General features: G+C 40.6%; 1 protein-coding gene across 4 annotated transcripts in view; it reads left to right on the forward strand.

Annotated features, from left to right (window-relative positions):
• SPAG17 (sperm associated antigen 17) overlaps window positions 1-18,691 on the forward strand; it is a 254,113-nt gene that overhangs the window by 183,108 nt on the left and 52,314 nt on the right. For all 4 annotated transcript variants that reach the window (XM_070785824.1, XM_070785828.1, XM_070785827.1 and 1 more), the window contains 6 exons: window positions 3,138-3,282; window positions 5,225-5,379; window positions 13,448-13,636; window positions 15,651-15,796; window positions 15,901-16,031; window positions 17,805-17,932. In XM_070785824.1, coding sequence (XP_070641925.1) covers window positions 3,138-3,282; window positions 5,225-5,379; window positions 13,448-13,636; window positions 15,651-15,796; window positions 15,901-16,031; window positions 17,805-17,932 — 894 coding nt within the window. The remainder of the gene's footprint in view (window positions 1-3,137; window positions 3,283-5,224; window positions 5,380-13,447; window positions 13,637-15,650; window positions 15,797-15,900; window positions 16,032-17,804; window positions 17,933-18,691) is intronic.

Raw genomic sequence — 18,691 nt, forward strand, 5'->3', positions numbered from 1 at the left:
ATGGCAACCCACTCCAGTGTTCTTGCCTGGAGAATCCCAGGGACGGGGGAGCCTGGTGGGCTGCCGTCTATGGGGTCACACAGAGTCAGACATGACTGGGGCAACTTAGCAGCAGCAGCAGCACCATCCCAGGCCTTGTTCAGTGCTTTCCAGATATAACTTATCTAATTCTCACAAGAAACTATTGCTGTTTCCATTTTACATACGAGACAAGCTACAAACAGGCTAAATAATTTTTCCAAAATCACTCAGCAAGTGGTAGATTCAGAATGTGGACCCCAAGGTTGGTTGCATTCTAGGTCTCATGTGCTTAACCATTATGCAAATAAAAGCCAATGATCATATGAAATAAGATCAAAAGTGACATGAAGTAGCACATTTTACAGGAGTGGCACTAACCTTGCAGTGAGGCAGACATGGCTTTGAACCCCAGCCATGCTTCTTACAAGATGCATGACTTTGATTGTTTCTAATTTAGGTTTTCTTATTCCTAAAATGAAGATTATGGTCATTACCTAAATTACTTGGGAAGATTAATACCAGATTAACACTATCAGGTGTTCAGGAAATATTCTTGCTGTTGTGTTCTTGCAAAAATGATTATTTCCTGAGCCTATGGTGACCAGAAAATGTCAATGTTATGTGATGTCATGAAATGTTAGAATAGTTCTAAGTAATAATCTGTAAATTTCTATACTAGATTAAGAGCTAGCATTTAGCATTGCTAAGTTGACCAATTAAATCTGAACCACTTTACCAGCATTCTGTCATTTAATCCATATAATGTCTCTGAAAAATATGCTGATGTTGTCTCCATTTTGCAGATGAGGAAACTAGACACAGAGAAGGTAAACAACTTGCCTAAATCACCTGTAGAGTCAGAAATTGAACTTGGGCAGGTTAACTCCAGAGCTCATGTTCTCAATCCTGCATTCTACAGCAGTATTCCTCATTAGATACATTCAGTAGATGGATAGATATAGATATACACGTCTGTATCATTGGCTGAGAGTGTGAAAGAGAAGACCTTAAAGATTAGCATGGACTTCTCTCTGAAATATATTGTTTTCTGCTTACCATAAAAAGATACAAATATAATTATCATCTTCTCCCAAAAGCCCTAGACACGAGTCAGAAAACAGCTAGCAAATTTCATATTCATCTGGACTCTTTAGTGAAACTGTGTCTCTTACAGTTAGGGCAGTACAAGGTAGAAAATACCCAATGATTTAAAAATATGCATTGTTGTTCAATCGCAAAATCATGTCCAACTCTTGGTGACCACATGGGCTACAGCACACCAGGCTTCCCTGTCCTTCACTATGTCCTGGAGTTTGCTCAAACTCATGTCCTTTGAGTTGGTGATACCATCCAACCATCTCATCCTCTGCCGCCCCCCTCTCCTTTTGCCTATAATATGCATTATACAACTGGAGTGCATTGTTGCCAGTTGGGATCTGCAGTAGCAAACAGATGAAGTTTGCTTGTATCAGATGTTTTCAAGAGACACCATTTGTGAAAGGAAGCAGAGGGGGAGCAGGAATGGGCAGAGAGAGAAGGCGAGCTATGGTGCAGACACCACCGAGCTCCACTGGCAGGAGCTCAGGAGCCAGTGTCATCTGCCCCAGTGTCCCAAGTCGGGGAGCAGGAGCCAGATCAGTGTCTCTGCCTCAGCAGAACAGTGGAAGTCAGGCAAGGCATCTCTCTGCAGTTGAGGCAGGTGCTGGAAGAACTGACATCTGGAGGCTGTTTGTCAACTTCCCTCCCCACAGGTGGGGAGCAAGTCCTGTCTTGAAGAGAGACCTGGGCAATGCATCTCCATGCCCACCACACCTTCACACACACATGTGCAGCTGGGGGTTTAGAGCTCCTCTGAACCATTTGGCTACAGGAAACAAAGGTCTCACTGTTCTTTCAAATTGAAGCACTTCAGTTCAGTTCAGTTCAGTTCAGTCGCTCAATCGTGTCCGACTCTTTGCAACCCCATGAACTGCAGCACGCCAGGCCTCCCTGTCCATCACCAACTCCCGGAGTTCACTCAAACTCACATCCATCGAGTCAGTGATGCCATCCAGCCATCACATCCTCTATCCTCCCCTTCTCCTCCTGCCCCCAATCCCTCCCAGCATCAGAGTCTTTTCCAATGAGTCAGCTCTTCACATGAGGTGGCCAAAGTACTGGAGTTTCAGTTTTAGCATCATTCCTTCCAAAGAAAACCCAGGACTGATCTCCTTTAGAATGGACTGGTTGGATCTCCTTGCAGTCCAAGGGACTCTCAAGAGTCTTCTCCAACACCACAGTTCAAAAGCATCAATTCTTCGGTGCTCAGCTTTCTTCACAGTCCAACTCTCACATCCATACATGACCACAGGAAAAACCATAGCCTTGACTAGACGGACCTTTGTTGGCAAAGTAATTGAAGCACTTACCAGGACTAAATTCTTTCTGTGTTTCCAGCTCTAGTCCACATACCTAAAACTCTTCTCTACTGCTTTGCCCCTCTTTGGATAACAACTGGGTCCTTAATATGACTTAACAAGCTTCCCAGTATGGTCCCTCACCTTCTAGCCTTGCTCCCACCACTCTGCCCATTGGTCTCTGAGTTCCCTTGTGTCCAGCACCCCTTTCATCCATGCTTCCCTGTATCAACCTTTCACCCATGGCTCCCTGTACCAACACACAAAATCCAGGCTCTGGCATTGCATCCTCAGGGGAAGCAGACCAATCAGAACCCTCACTACAGACACCAGTGGTCCCTGGCTTAACTTAAACCTGTAGTTTCTAAGGGAACAGGACCTGGGGTCATCTTCCTGCATATACCTGGGTCATATCACTCCTGACATTAGCTTTTGACTCACAAATGTGTGACCATGGAAGGAGCATCACTGCTGAATAAGACAGTCCTAGTCCAGCATCAGCTCTGGCACACGCTGAGTGACTTTGGGCAAGTTACTTAACTGCTCTAAGCCTGAGTTTCCTCCAGGATTGTTATAAAGATTAGATCAAGTAGATGAGATAAAACTTTCATTTTTAAATAATCAGGCTTTTGATGGTAATCACTGGGGTGTAAAAATAAGCAAACTTGGGATTAACCAACCACCTGAGCAAATGATGATGCTCTGCCTTTGTATGTTCAGGTTATGACAACTCGAGAAGACAAAGTGATCATCATTGAAAAGAAAGATGGTACTCGGATAGTGGATCATGCTGATGGTACCAGGATCACAACCTTTTATCAAGTTTATGAAGATCCGACTATTTCTTCGGAGGATCAAGAGACAGGTAAGCTTTAATTTTTCTGGCGGACTACGTAGAGTCTCAAAGAGTTCGACACGACTGAAGCGACTGAGCAGCAGCAGCAGATAGTTAATATTGTATTTCAGGTACACAGCAAAGTGATTCAGTTATACATATACATGTGTTTATTCTTTCTCAAGTAGATGACAATATTCTATGTCTTTAGGATAGGATAGGTAAAAACTTCACTGATTTTTCAAAACACTTGTAAGAAAAACAATTTTTTTTGGAAGAACTCAAATCAACCAACAAATCCAAACCAGAACCAATGAGGACCTTTATTATGGTCTTTATCCTCAGCTGACATGGGAGTGATAACAGCTCTAGTTGGCTAATGGATAGTAATAGTGCTTTCCTTATTTTTACCACTAAAAGCTACAACCTGGATTGGTATTAACTAAAAGTTAATAATCATGACTCAACTGTACTGAGCAATTAGATTTCAGACCTGTTTCCTTCGAACCTTAAGGAATCTAATTTTCCTACATAGACCTCAGATTTGTCCTCCTTCGATTCTGTCTGACAATTCTCAGAAAAGTGGCAGCTGCTAATGAACTGGAGTCTGTTCATATTATCTAAAAGCCTAACACCCTTCCTAAGCTAAATTTAAACAAGATTTTGAAATAAAAATTATTCCCTAATTCACTTTTGTTTAATTCTGGGGTTTATTTGTTGAATGCATTAAACGATTCATTGCCAAATTAAATGCAACAAAATGGCAAGTGAGTAGAAAGAGAGGAACCTATATATCCTGTTAGAGTGAAAATTTAAAAAGCCACTTGGGTAGGCAATTTTAAAATATCTGGTGAATTGAAAAGTGCATATCATGTGATACACTAATTCTCCATCTGGGTATATATAGAAAGATACTCTTTTGTTTTGTTTTTATTTTTATTGGGTTATAGGGGATGGGTTGGGAAATATCTCTGCAAGTCAATCCCACTAGAGAAATGTCCATTCTAATTGTCCTGGGATAGCTTTCAAAGCTTTTTCCTTTTCTTGGGAAAGACACTCATACATTTGCACAAAGAAACAAGTACAGAGATGCTTCTTGCAACACTGAGTATAATATTAAAATATTGGGAAAGCATAAATGTCCATTAACAGCAGAACAGAAAAGTAAAATGTGGTTTATTCTTACAAAGGGATACTATGTAGCAATTAAAATAAATGAAGTACCCACACATGTACCTGTTTACATCGGCACATATATATCAAGATAGCTAAAGGCCTCAAAACATAAAGTGAAAAATTCAAGTGTGTATCAGTTGCTCAGTCATGTTCAATTCTTTGATGACCCCATGGACTATAGCCCACCAGGCTCCTCTGTCCATGAAATTCTCCAGGCAAGAATACTGGAGTGGGTAGCCATTCCCTTCTCCAGGGGATCTTCCTGACCCAGGGATTGAACCCAGGCCTCCTGCGTTGCAGGCAGATTCTTTATTGTCTGGGCCACCAGGGAAGCCCAGTAATGTGATACACAGGGTGATATATAACTTATGTAAATTTAAAGCAACAAAATATTTCTGATATATACATTTATATAAAAGTATTATAGTGGATTGTGAGAAAAAGAAAGTCAGAGATAGGGAGAGATGTGAACTTTACCTGTAATTTCTCTCTTATATACATGTTAAAAATGAAGCAAATATGGCAAAATATTAATGAGTGTAAATTCTGATTGGCAAACATGTATAGTTAAGTTATATTTTGTGCTTTTCTGGATGTTTTCAATTTCTCAAAAAGAACGGTGAGGACAAAACCAGCACACTAAATAATATGCCTTCTCAAACAAAGGCTCCGAATTGATATAGCAGTAGCCCATACAGCAGCCCCATGAAGTGAGTTCTCAGCCAGGCAGTCAGCAGGCAGGCGTGTTGCCCTTGCGTGCATCCCGTCAGACCTACTCCTTTGCATTTGCCCACAGCCGAAGGTCCTCAGAGGATCGCCAGGCAGGTGAAGTGCATGCGGGTTGAAAGCTCGCACTACGCCACTGTCATCACCAACTGCGAGGACAGTAGCTGCTGCGCCACCTTTGGGGACGGGACGTCCATCATTGCAAAGCCACAGGGAACGTACCAGGTGGGTCTGAGCAAAACGAGGGGAGCCAAAGGCAAGTGGCGAAGTGTGTTTGTGACTAAGAAAGCACACCCATCTGGGGCAGTGAACATTCCCGCCACATGCATGGCTGTTGCTCTCATCTCAACTGATCTTAGAACACACTTCTCAATATCTTTTCATTTATTTACTTTCTTTTCAAAATCCATCACAGAAAATCCATGTCCTCCCTGTCTTTCAGTGCTTTGGTATCTGGGGATCAAATTTATACTCTGGAGTGTATTTGCTGGGGATCATTTAGTGATGGGCACTGTGAGTGCTAGGAGCACTCGGTGCTGCCCTGTCCCTTCCAGATCAGCTTCACCTCCTGCCTCCTCTTATTCATTCTCACTTTCCTACCCTTCCCACCTCCAGTCTGTCCCCACTTTACCTCGTATCCCCAAGGGATAGAAGGACACATGTGTTCTGTGTGATCTAGGAGGAGAACTAGCCCAAGTGAAGCACAGCTGTGTCTTTGGAGGGCTGGGGAGGAATGCTGTTAGCAACTCCTCCACCTCCTTGCATTTCCCCATTAAACACAATGCCGCAAGCTCAGCCTGTAGTCCCTCCAGTCTTAGAGGGATTTGCCTTTGCCTTTCTACTTGCTGGAGAAGGGACACAAGTGCCAGGATGTCACATCTAAGGTCACAGGATACTGAGGGTGCAAAGGCAGAAGGTAATGGACAAAGACTTCCATAACAAATGTTTGTTACTGTGGAAGCTACTGGAGCCGGTTTATCCCTCCCTTCTCTCTTGAAACTCCCTCATACTGTGCAGATCCTTGTGGGACGAGCAAGGTGCTGAAAGTGAGAGATGACCAAGAAAGGCTGCAGTTGGAGAAATGGATGCTTTTTTTCCCTACATAACATTCAAAATATGGTATGGGGAGGGAGGAGGGAGGAGGGTTCAGGATGGGGAACACATGTATACCTGTGGCAGATTCATTTTGATATTTGGCAAAACTAATACAATTATGTAAAGTTTAAAAATAAAATAAAATTTTAAAAAAATTTAAAAAAAATAAAAAACTTTTTTATTTTGTATTGGGGTATATTTGTATTGGGGTATAGCTGACTGTATTGGGGTATAGCTGATTGGAGAAGGAAATGGCAACCCACTCCAGTATTCTTGCCTGGAGAATTCCAGGGACAGAGGAGCCTGGTGCTGCCGTCTATGGGGTCACACAGAGTTGGACACGACTGAAGTGACTTAGCATAGCTGATTAACAATGTTGTAATGGTTTCAGGTGAACAGAAAAGGGACTCAACCTTACATACACATGTATCCATTCTCCCCCAAACTCTCCTCCCATCCAGGCTGCCACATAACATTTAGCAGAGTTCCTGTGCTATCAGAATGTTCATTTTTTAAGAAAGCACCCATATTTCAGTACTGCATGTCCTACCAGAGGTCATAAAAATCTGTAATGCTGTGATGAGGCCTTATTTTTATCATAGCCCTAGACTCTGCTGGTTACAACTATAGAGGCAAAGAAATTTTAGCACCAATGTAAGTTACCACTGAAGGAAGAGATGTAACAGAAAAGAGATCCAACCTGGAGACATTCAGTGTCTGATACAATTGTGTAGAAGCATGTTTGCCCACATCTCCTGAAACACTGATTGCACCTCATTGAGAAATACACATATCTTAGCTCCCAATTGGGGGAAAAAACTCCAAATAAGCTTAACAACACTTACTTTATAGTTCTATAATTTTATAGAGCATTCACAACCACCTTCTGCCCATCTGAAAGCTGGCATTCACAACCACCTTCTGCCCATCCTCATTGGCCTTGGCACATGTGTCCTTACTTACTCACCAGCATGAGGACACTGGGCAGTGTGATGAGTGAGGCTGGATTTTAGGCAATGTGAAAGAGAGAGAGAGCTTGATTTTGGCCACTACTATACCTTAGCAGCACTAAAAAGATTGAAAACATCAAGGAGGAGGTAGATGTAACAGCTATTATTGTCTATGATTATAGTGTTTCACAATTGGGCGTGGGAACATCCACCCAGTTGGAAGGTTTCAGAGAGACAAGATGACAAATAATGGGTCTGTTGTCTCCCATGGGGAATCTTCCTCTGTCCTTGGGTCTAGGAACAGAAAGCTGTTTCCCTAGACCAGAAGACTGAGTGTCTTCCTGGGGACAGGGGTGTGTGTGCTTGTGCATGTGCACACTGGAATAAGATTTTGACAACTCTTCTATACCAATCTGAACTTGACTCCTTTGGGAGAAGTTAAAGAAATGTAATAAGCATTCTTAGGAATACTACTGAAAAGGACTTCAAAGGTCCTTTTCCTTATCAGCAGTACCATAAACAAATGTCATAATGGAGGGAGGCTTATCCTCTACGCAGTGTGTGAAATCAGTTGAAAAAGGAAAGTTTTATATTAAACTCTGAGCAGTATAGATATGTAAAATCACGAGAATTCTATTCGCCAACTGGCTGCTATATTGAAGACACTATGTACATATGTATATAAGTCATTGATATATTTGTCGTGTTGAACCACCATAGCTGTTTTTCCAGGTTAACTTCCTAGAAGGAAAGCCATCTCCTTTTTACAGGTTTTCTTTTTGGCTTTTCTAGATGGTGCTTCACCTAGTGTATATGTCTCAGTTCTGGGAATGTTAGGCCATCATTTTCTGTCCAGAGCAGGTTTTAGTAAATTACAGTCAATCTGATGTATTAACAAGCAGAGACATTACTTTGTCAACAGAGGTCCATCTAGTCAAAGATATGGTTTTTCCAGTGGTCATGTATGGATGTGAAAGTTGGACTATAAAGAAAGCTGAGCACTGAAGAATTGATACTTTTGAACTGTGGTGCTGGAGAAGACTCTTGAGAGTCCCTTGGACTGCAAGGAGATCCAACCAGTCAGTCCTAAGGAAAATCAGTCCTGAATATTCATTGGAAGGATTGATGCTGAAGCTGAAACTCCAATACTTTGGCTACCTGATGCAAAGAGTTGACTCATTTGAAACGACCCTGATGCTGGGAAATATGGAAGGCAGGAGGAGAAGGGGACGACAGAGGACCAGATGGTTGGATGGCATCATTGACTCGATAGACATGAGTTTGACTGAGCAAGTTCTGGGAGTTGGTGATGGACAGGGAAGCCTGGCATGCTGCGGTCCATGGGGTTGCAAAGAGTCAGCCATGACTGAGCAACTGAACTGAACTGAACTGACAGTTTGAGTCTATTTTATTGAGGACCTATGGAGCCTGGGAAAATTATAGATTCAACCAGTGTCTATGCTAAAATATGCCTGAAACCACAGAGAAGCCTCAGAATTAGTCAAGGTCCAGGGAGAGTTCTCTGGCCTGGGTAATGGTAAAGAGTGAATCTGAGAAACTTCCAGAATGATGGAGTAAGAACCTTCAAAAATCCACTTACTGCTCTCTAAAAACAACTAGAAAGCTGGAACTATTGACAGAATCAACCTTTTTAGAAGTCTGAAAATCAACCAAATGACTATAATGATATGAAGATTATTAAAAAAAAAAAAAAAAAAGACAGTCTTGGGAAGAACAGCAAGAATCGTGGTGATTTCGCTTGCCACATTCCTCTCCCCTCCCCCAGCTCCAAGGTAGCCTGAATATCAACACTGTCACATGCATGATAGCAGTGAAAACCAGCAGGCCAGCAGCCACTGAAAGAATAGATCTAGAGCTCCCCAAAAGATCCATCACAAGATGTTGTCATTATTTGACCCGTCTGTCCATTTTCTAGAAACCTCTGTTCAACAGGGGTTGTCTTTATTTGGTCTGATTCTGAACTCACTCCCTACAAATAGACTTTTCCCCAAAGGGGGGTGATAATTGAACATTATAGCTGTTGAAGTAGTGACAAAAAACAAGAGGCTAAACAAAAGAGTTAAAAAGAAAAGGAGAATGAGAAGTCCGTAGAGGGCTTTCAAAAGCTCTGACATATTCTCTGGAATCTAGAAAGCCACGCTCCTGTGAAGGGCTATGAACATGCCCATAAGAGGCCTCAGAGAGCCCTGATCTTTCACTCTTGCTGATCAAGAAGCTCTGCACAAGCAGGGAGTGAAGGGTAAGGTGGAATTACAAACTTACTACTACAGCATTGAAAGCATTTGCCAGTATGCACATAGAGCCCATACAGCCCTCAGCAGAGGCTGAAAGATCTATTAGTGTAAAGTACTTAAGAACGTATCTGCCCAGTTATGAGGAGAACTCTAAGCCTAACAAGCAGATTAGGCCCACGCATGACAATATAAACTTTAAAGAAACGGTCAGGGGAATCACTGAACAAATAGCAACAACAACAAAAGTAGCAATAACAAGTCCTGGGGCAAGGATCTAATTTCCAGAGTTGTACATAATACTATTTTTAAGTATCTAGTTTCAACAAAAAATTATAAGACATGGGGGAGTGGGGAAGAGGGGGATTTTGGCCCATAAACAGGGATGGGAAAGGAGGAAGCAATCAATAGAAACCATCCCTGTGGAAACCCAGACTCTGCATTTAAAGAGACAAATTTAAGCCACCTGTTCTGTTTTAAAAAGTGAGAAGCCTTGTATAAAGAACTAAAGCACAATATGAGAATGATGCTTCATAAAGTATAGAACATCAATACATAGAAACTATTTTTTAAAAGAACCACATAGAAATTCTGGAGTTGGAAAGCATAATAACTGTAATGAAAAATTTGCTAATGAGGCTCAATATCAAATTTTGGCTGGCAGAAGAAATAATCAGCAATTATTTGAACTGACTTGAAAATAGATCAATTGAGATTAAGCAGGCTGGAGGAGAGAGAGAAAAAAGAATCAAGAAAAATGAACAGAGCCTCAGAGGATACCATCAGGCATACTAACGCATGCATAATGAGAGTCTGAGAAGGAATAGAGAGAAGGGCTGAAAGATTATTTGAGGAAATAATGGCTTAAAACTTACCAAATTTGATTAAACTATCTACAATTGCAAGAAATCTCAACAAACTTCAAGTAAGATAAACTCGGAGATCCACACCTAGGCACATCACAGTCAAATTGTGTGAAGACAAAGTCTCACAAGCAATGAGAAAAGGCTCATCAAATACGAGAGATCTCAAAAAAAAGAAAAGAAAAACCCTAAAGCACAACATTGTTAATCAACTATATCATAATAAAAAATTTTTTAAATTGAGGTATCCAATAAGACTAATAGCTATGTTCTCATCAGAAAACATGGAGTCAGAAGGCAGTGATATGACATATTCAAAATGCTTAAAGAAAAAGATCATCAACCAAAAATCCCTCTTTTCAGTAAAATTATCCTAAAATGAAGAAATTAATATAGTTCCAGGGAAACAAAAACTGAAAGGATTTGTTGCTCTTAGACATTCCCTACAAGAAAATCTTTAGATTAAAGATTCCCTTTAGGGAATCCTTCAGGCTGAAACGAACACTACACAGCAATTCAATTATACATAAATAGTACTGGTAAAGATGACAATATAGGTAAATATAAAAGACAGTATACATGTATTTTTGTGGCCTTTTTTATTTAAAAGGCAACTACATAAAACCACTATTATAAAATGTATAAAGATGTAAGTTTTGACAATAACACAAATAAGGAATAGAGCTACATGGAGCAAAGATTTTGTATAATAGTGAAATCATTAGTATCAATCCAATCTAGACAGTAATACATTAAGATGTTAATTGTAATACCCAAAAGACACTAAGAAAGTAACTCAAAAATATATAGTAAAAGAAACAATGGAATTAAAATGGCACACTTGAAAATAATCTATTTAAAACAAAAGAAGGCAGTAATGGATGACTAGAAGGGAAACCAGACATAAGACATACAGAAAAGTGGAAAATGCAAATCTTTTTTTTTTGATTCTTTATTTTATGTTGGAGTATAGCCAGTTAACAATGTTGTGATAGTTCCAGGTGCATAGCAAAGCAACTCAGCCACACACACACACACATGTAGTCATTGTACCCCCGAACTCCCCTCCCATCCAGGCTGCTATATAGCATTGAGCAGAGTTCCCTGTGCTATACACTAGGTCCTTGTTGGTTATCCATCTTAAATATAGCAGTGTGTTCATGTAGATTCCAAACTCCCCACCTCTTCTGTCTACCCTTTCCTCCTGGTAACCATAAGTTTGCTCTCTGTGCGTCTGTTTCCGTTTTATAAGTAAGTTTATTTGTACCACTTTTTTAGATTCCACATGTAAGTAATGTCATATCTCTCTGTGTGTCTTCACTCAGTATGACAGTCTCTAGGTCCATCCATGTTGCTGCAGATGGCATGTTTCACTCTTTTTAATGGCTGGTAATATATATCTCCATCGTATACATGTCCCACATCTTCTGTACCCATTTCTCTATGGACACAGGTTGCTTCCATATCTTGGCTATTGCATGTATCCTTTCCCATGTTTTTCTCTGGATATATGCCCAGGAGTGGGAGTGCAGGGTCATATGGTAGCTCTATTTTTAATTTTTTAAGGAACCTCCATACTATTCTCCGTAGTGGCCATACCAATTTACATTCGCACCAACAGTGTAGGAGGGCTCCTTTTTCTCCAGCCCTCGCCAGCATCTCTTATTTGTAGACTTTTTGATAAGGGCCATTCTGGCCAGTGTGAGGCGATACCTCATTGTGGTTTTCATATGTCTGCTGCAAGTAGACCCCTTCCATTGGCCCTTGCTGCACAGGCTGGGACACCTCTCCCCAACCCCTGCCACCACCTGCCACAGAAAGTTAAGTTTGAAGAGTAGGGGAAGAGAGAAACATGGCCATGAAGAGAAGGATCTACCTGGAGCTGAGGAAGCAGACTCTGGCAGCTATTTGAGAACTTGTCCTGGGCAATTGCAAGTCAAACAATGGGCAAATTGAGGACTTAATGGCTGAATTTGTGAACTTTGAACTCCTCAGTTTAGCAAAGAGTCGGACACAACTGAGCGACTTCACTTTCAATTTTCACTTTCATGCATTGAAGAAGGAAATGGCAACCCACTCCAGTGTTCTTGCCTGCAGAATCCCAGGGACGGGGGAGCCTAATGGGCTGCCGTCTATGGGGTCTCACAGAGTCAGACACAACTGAAGTGACTTAGCATAGCATAGTTTAGCAAATGTAGGCTTGATTTCAGTTTCAAATCTCCCCAAACTACCTAAATTGAAAAAACTTGAGTTCATTTTAGCATAAAAACTTTTAAAATTTCACACATCTAAACTGAAGTGGAAATAAACAGAATGAAGTATTGATACACACTACAATATAAATGAAGCTTAAAAACTTTATGCCAAGTGAAAGAAGCCAGGCACAAGAGGTGCCAAGTATCACATGCTTCCATTTCTACAGAGTGTCTGAAATAGTCAAATCCACAGAGACAGCAGGTCAGTGGTTGCCAGAGACAGGAGAGGTGCAGAATGACTAATGGCATCAGGGTTTCTTTGTAGGACAATGGAAATATTCTGGAATTAGTGATCATGTTTGCACAAGTTTTTGAATATACTAAAATCCACTGAATGAACACTTTAAAGGGGAGAATATATGGCATGTGAATTATATCTCAAAGAGGCTATCCAAACCAGAAGTCATTATACAAAAGCTATTACTTAAGGTCTGTGTCAGCCACCAGAGGAATGAGGAAAAATAAAAGCTTCTAAAAGCATTTGTCCCATTGCTGTTGACCCCTTTGAAGATGCTCCTTGCCCAAAAACATTAAAGGATTCCAAGAGTTTTGAATAGGGTCAAGTGTGTTTACTTAACATATGCTTTTAATACTTTAATTAAATATCTGAAAAAAGAAGGGGCGTAGATTGCATTAACTGGAAGAAGTATTAAAGTGAGTAGATAAAATATGAGATGCAGGAACAATTATATCCTAATCATTATTTGCCTCCTTATTAAGTAGTCTTTCCCCAAACTTACATCCTCTTTTGTTTTCTTCCTGAAAATACATTTGTGTCTCAAGTCAATGGATAGTATTTTTTCCTTAAGTGATTTTCTAAATCTCTCAAATCAATCAAGAAATTTTGAATAATTTATCTCTGTGTGTGACCCTTTCAGGTGTTACCTCCAAACACAGGCTGTCTTCATATTGATAGGGACTGTTCAGCTATATATTGCCATGAATCAAGCAGTGACATATACCATCCTTTTCAAAAACGTGAGCAGCTGAGAGCTAGCAGGTACATCATGAAACACACATCAGAGGTTATCTGCGAGGTCATGGATCCCGAAGGAAATACCTTTCAGGTAAAGTGCATCATTAGTATGGAGAGAGAGGCGATGGGTTTGCTTTTGAGATATTTCACCCTAGAGAGCTCCCAAATAGCTTTTTATCTTAGCTGCCTTGGGATTAGTTATCTACTTACTGTCAGTGCTTTGGACAACAGCAATTAATGTCAGTAGCTTTAATTCTCGATTATGCTTCATTGGAGAAGGAAATGGCAACCCACTCCAGTGTTCTTGCCTGGAGAATCCCAGGGACGGGGGAGCCTGGTGGGCTGCTGTCTATGGGGTCTCACAGAGTCGGACACGACTGAAGCGACTTAGCAGCAGCAGCAGGGGATAGCAAACCCAACAATGAGGATGGTTGAAATGGTAAAGCCAAATAAATAATTAGAACAAAAAGGGGGGAAGTTACTAAACATCTAAAAATAATGTCAACAACAAAGAACAGTGTAAGAATGCTCTGTATCTGGGTTTAAGTGAGAGAAAATACACAGGACAGCAGGCAAGTCTGTTTGACTAGGTAGAGAATGCTTAGAAATATTATCAGCATGAGGGTTCCAGGAGGACTGAGGATGGGGAGGTGGGAAGCCTGGTGAGGTGCTTAGCTGGTCCGTGGTAGAGCTCTGTGTTCTGTTTCTCTGTCCTTCCTCTTATTGCTAAGCCAGGCAGTGACAAACCATGGTCACTTGTTTATATGCGCCCTTGAGTTAAAAACGCAGGCTGACTACATTTTACATTTTTAAACGGTTGGGGAAAATCAGAAGGAGAAGAGAATTTTATGACACAGAAAATAATAGGAAATTCAATTTCAGTGTCATTATATAAAGTTTTATTGGAACATAGCCATGCTCATTTGTTTACATATTACCTGTGGCTGCTTTTGCATGTAATGGCAGCATTGACTAGTTGCAACAGAAACTCTATGGCCTACAAACCCTAAAATATATACTATCTGGCCCTTGACAAGGAGAGGTCCACCAGCCCTTTCTCTAGGCACTTTTTTCCCACTCCTCACCCCTTGGTGGAATTTCATGTGTTGGCTAGTGGGTGGCAAAGTTATTTTTTAGATTTGAAACCCTGACAAAGAGTCCCCAGCTTTGCATGGGGTGCAGACTGGGCCTGATCCAGATTTGTTTTTCTGTGCTAAGTAAGTGAGACTCTTCACAGCCTGAGTTCAGGCTACTAAGAGACTTTGATTTACAATGAACTGAAATTGAAACCTAAAGCCCAAACCCTCCAAGTTGAAACATCTAAGCCAAGCATTACTCTAGGCTTCGATGTTCTTCTTGTGCGTTCCCTTCAGTGGCCTTTCAGCCTAAACCACACTCTGTATCTTGACAGTAGCAATGGCTAGGAATGTACATCTCAGAGTGAACCTCCATCTGTTTCCCAGGGTGGTCTATCCATGAGTCTCTAATTCTGTGCTTAGAATCCATACTGTCACTCTTAATGTTTCAAGACAACTGTCACATGAGTAGTCTTTCCTCCATGTTTAAATTCCCAGTTCCCTGAACTTATCCTCAGAAGATAAGATTGTCCCCTGGTGTGTCCCCTGCCATACTAGTCGCCTTCCTCTGATTGTACTCTGGCTTGTCTTCCCATTTGTTTTCACATTCTCGGTGTAGTTTGTCAGTGAAGATGTGCTACTACGTTTTCACTTTTATTAATGCAGTCTATTGGGGCTTCCCTGGTGGCTCAGCAGTAAAGAATCCACCTGCCAATACAGGAGATGTGGAATCCATCCCTGAGTTGGGAAGATTCCCCTGGAGGAGAAAATGGCAACCTGCTCCAGTATTCTTGCCTGGGAAATCCCATGGACAGAGAAGCCTGGTGAGCTACAGTCCATGGGGTTGCAAGAGTCAGACATGACTTTGTGGCTGAACAACAACAAAATACTTAGGGAATAATACCTTATAAGTAAATATCTTTGATTTTCTGAATATCCAAAAGATTACCTGCTTTCTCAAATGAGATCAACAAAAATGTAAGCTTTATGGCTTTTTTTTTTTAGTTGCTTATCTACTGTGTCCCTTAGGTCATGGCTGATGGTAGTGCATCAACCATCCTACCTGAAAACAACCTGGAAGATGATTTAAATGCAAAAGCTGAAGGTTATGACAGTTTGTCATCCACTCACCTTCATAAGAATCATCTGCAAATCTATGGTGAACATGTCCCCAGGTAATATGATAAGAATAAAATCATGACTTTTATTTTCAGTTCCAAGTTTAAGGAGCATTTTAGCTGAATGTGTCAAGGGATCTGATTTTTATTTCTGCAAACAGGTTTTTTGTTATCTATGCTGATGGATCAGGAGTGGAGCTTCTTCGGGACAGTGACATAGAAGAGTACCTCTCCTTGGCATATGGAGAATCAACTACTGTAGTTCTTCAAGAGCCAGTACAGGAACAACCAGGTAGAGAGCCAGACTGGAAGTTGCTGTGTCCTTTACCAACTCTCATCCTCCATAGCCAGTCTACCCTGATGTGGTTGCTATGTTTTCCCCTTTGCTCACTTTTCAACTCTGCTTTCCACCTGGCCATGTCAGCCTGGTTGTGCAGTGATGTATGTTTGTACTATGCTTTATCTAAGCACCAACCTGTGTAAATTGTGTGAGTCCCTTTCCTACCTATAAGGAGATCTGTATCTGCATTTAGGCTTGTTAGGTAGATTTAGTTATGTACCTAGGTTCCTACTTATGTGTCAGTTTCATCTTAGTAGGAAAAAACAAAAGTGAGGTATATTTCCTAACTTCATTTTTTGTCATTTTGATGGTGTTGCCTTCATGAATTTAGTATAACAAGAGAATAAAGTAGATTTGATGTGTCAGTTAGAAATCCAACCTGAAATATAGGATAAGTTATGTATTATATTCATTGGACATTTACATATTTTCATTAATTTCAAGAAATTAGTGTATGACCAAAAAATAGAGACATATGTTGCATTAGGTAAGAACCACTGTATATGTAACGTGTGTATTTAAGCACAGAAAAAACAAAAAAGCTTCCATGTTATCCATGCACCAAAGCAATATGCTGTGTCTATCTAGGTTTATGTATGTGTTTCCTGTTTTATCTTTTCTCTGATAGGTGGGGTATATTTTGTATTCATTTATGAGTATGCCCACCTCTATATGCAGTTGTATCTTTGAATGCATCAATGTACATGTGTGTGATATAATAAATTTGCTTTTTCTCTATGAATATGGAAAGTGGGGAGCTCTGACTGGTTGTACAGTGTGTGTGTAGAACTGTGAGAGAATAAGAATTCATCTCAAATTGCTTCATTAGTCAGTCATTTAGCATCTACATGATAACCCACCATGTACCAAAACTTGGCTGGATGTTAGGGATACAATGGTGAGCTAAGAGAGCAACAAACCCTGCTTTCACAAAGCTTAGAGTCTAAGGAAAGAGATGGGCGTTAATTACATAGTCACACAAATACCTGTATGCTTATAAATTGGGATAAGGCGTATGGAGTAAAGGAATATGATTCCATGAGAGCATCTAACAGGGGAGCCTGACATAATCTAGAAGGCTTTCCTGAAAACGCTGGAGCCAAGAACTGCTGGATAAGTAGGCACGAATTAAAAGAGGAGGAGGAGCTTTCTTGGAAGAGGGAATACAAAGCAGGAAGCTTGGAACAGAGGAGAAAAGGCCAAAGGAGCCAAAGTATAGAAGGGAAAATAGCCCACGTTGAGGAGGCAGGAGAAAACATGAAGGCCTCAGTTTTATCCTATAAACGATGGGAAGTCAAAGAAAAGTCTACATGGTGGACTAACACAGTCAGTCACCCTGCCTGTGGAAGGAGGTTCATTCACAGAGTAGAGGTGGGAAGAAAAGTTCATTGTTGCTGACGTCCAAAACAGGATCTCTCTGCGGGAAATAGTCCAAGGTTGGGTCAGTGGAGGGGAAAAAGGTGGATGAACTCAAGAGATGCTTAGTGGTAGAACTGACAGGACTTGCGTCTGATTTCTGAAGGACAGCGAAGTGTCAATTAATGCTTTCAAGTGGTCTGAATGCAGCTTTTAGACGTTACTCTGACTAAAAGACTTTCCTTATTAGCGTGGAGGTCCTTAAGCATGATCGCCATGTCTGGCTTATCAAATGTGTTTAGTATTTGCCGAATTTCTCCGAGTATTTCTGACAGAGACATGACCCTCTGCTAACTCTCTGTGACCCAGGTGCCCTGAGCATCACCGTCCTTCGCCCTTTCCATGAAGTGTCACCATGGCTAGTGAAGAAAGAATTAGATACGATTGTTCCTCCTAATCTCCAGTCAAGGACATGGGAGACCTTTCCCTCAGTTCAGGTATAAATTTTCCTGCTGTGAAGTCACCATATATGCATATCCATCCATCCATGGATCAGAGCTCAGGTCTTCTCCTGTATATTCACCTCTTTTCATTCTTTTGTAAATTGTTAACAGGATCAAGGAGTTTTATATTTGAATACTTTGACATTTATAGATTTTGGAGAAATATACCTGACTAATCTCAATTTTATTTTTTTAGTCTACATTGCTGGTTTGAACATCTTCCTATCATATAAAAATATCTAGTCTGAGTAACCCATTACTGATACTATGCAATATAGAAATCTTCCTTTCTCCCAATATTTGCTAGTTTTAACGCACAATCTGAGGTCTTTCACTTTCCCTTTGTTCTTAATTTATTAGTGCACAAACTGAGTATGTAAGAATACCGTGAAATAGTAAATATATGGACTCGGAATCTCAGTGTTAAAAAGTAAGCATTGTAATTGTGTCAGCTTAGAGAAGCCTCGCCTCAGATTTTTTTAAAGAATGAAAGAAAATATCTTAAGAAATCATAAAGTCCTGCATCTTGCCAGGTTTGTCATTTAATTTTGCAAGCAGTTTATGTAATATGTCCAGCAAACTGTCAGATGTTAAATTGTTAAATCAGTGAAGGCATTGGTAACATGATCAGGGAAAGATAGTACTGTGAAGTAAGGAGGATAATGTTTTTTAGTTATGATTATCTTGGTTTCTTTATCCAGTCTTATAGTTGTGGAAGCAGAGGTAATGAACTCTTAAGATAGCAAAGATCGC

The sequence above is a fragment of the Bos indicus genome, chromosome 3 (assembly GCF_029378745.1).
Source record: "Bos indicus isolate NIAB-ARS_2022 breed Sahiwal x Tharparkar chromosome 3, NIAB-ARS_B.indTharparkar_mat_pri_1.0, whole genome shotgun sequence".
NCBI classification, from domain to species: Eukaryota; Metazoa; Chordata; class Mammalia; order Artiodactyla; family Bovidae; genus Bos; species Bos indicus.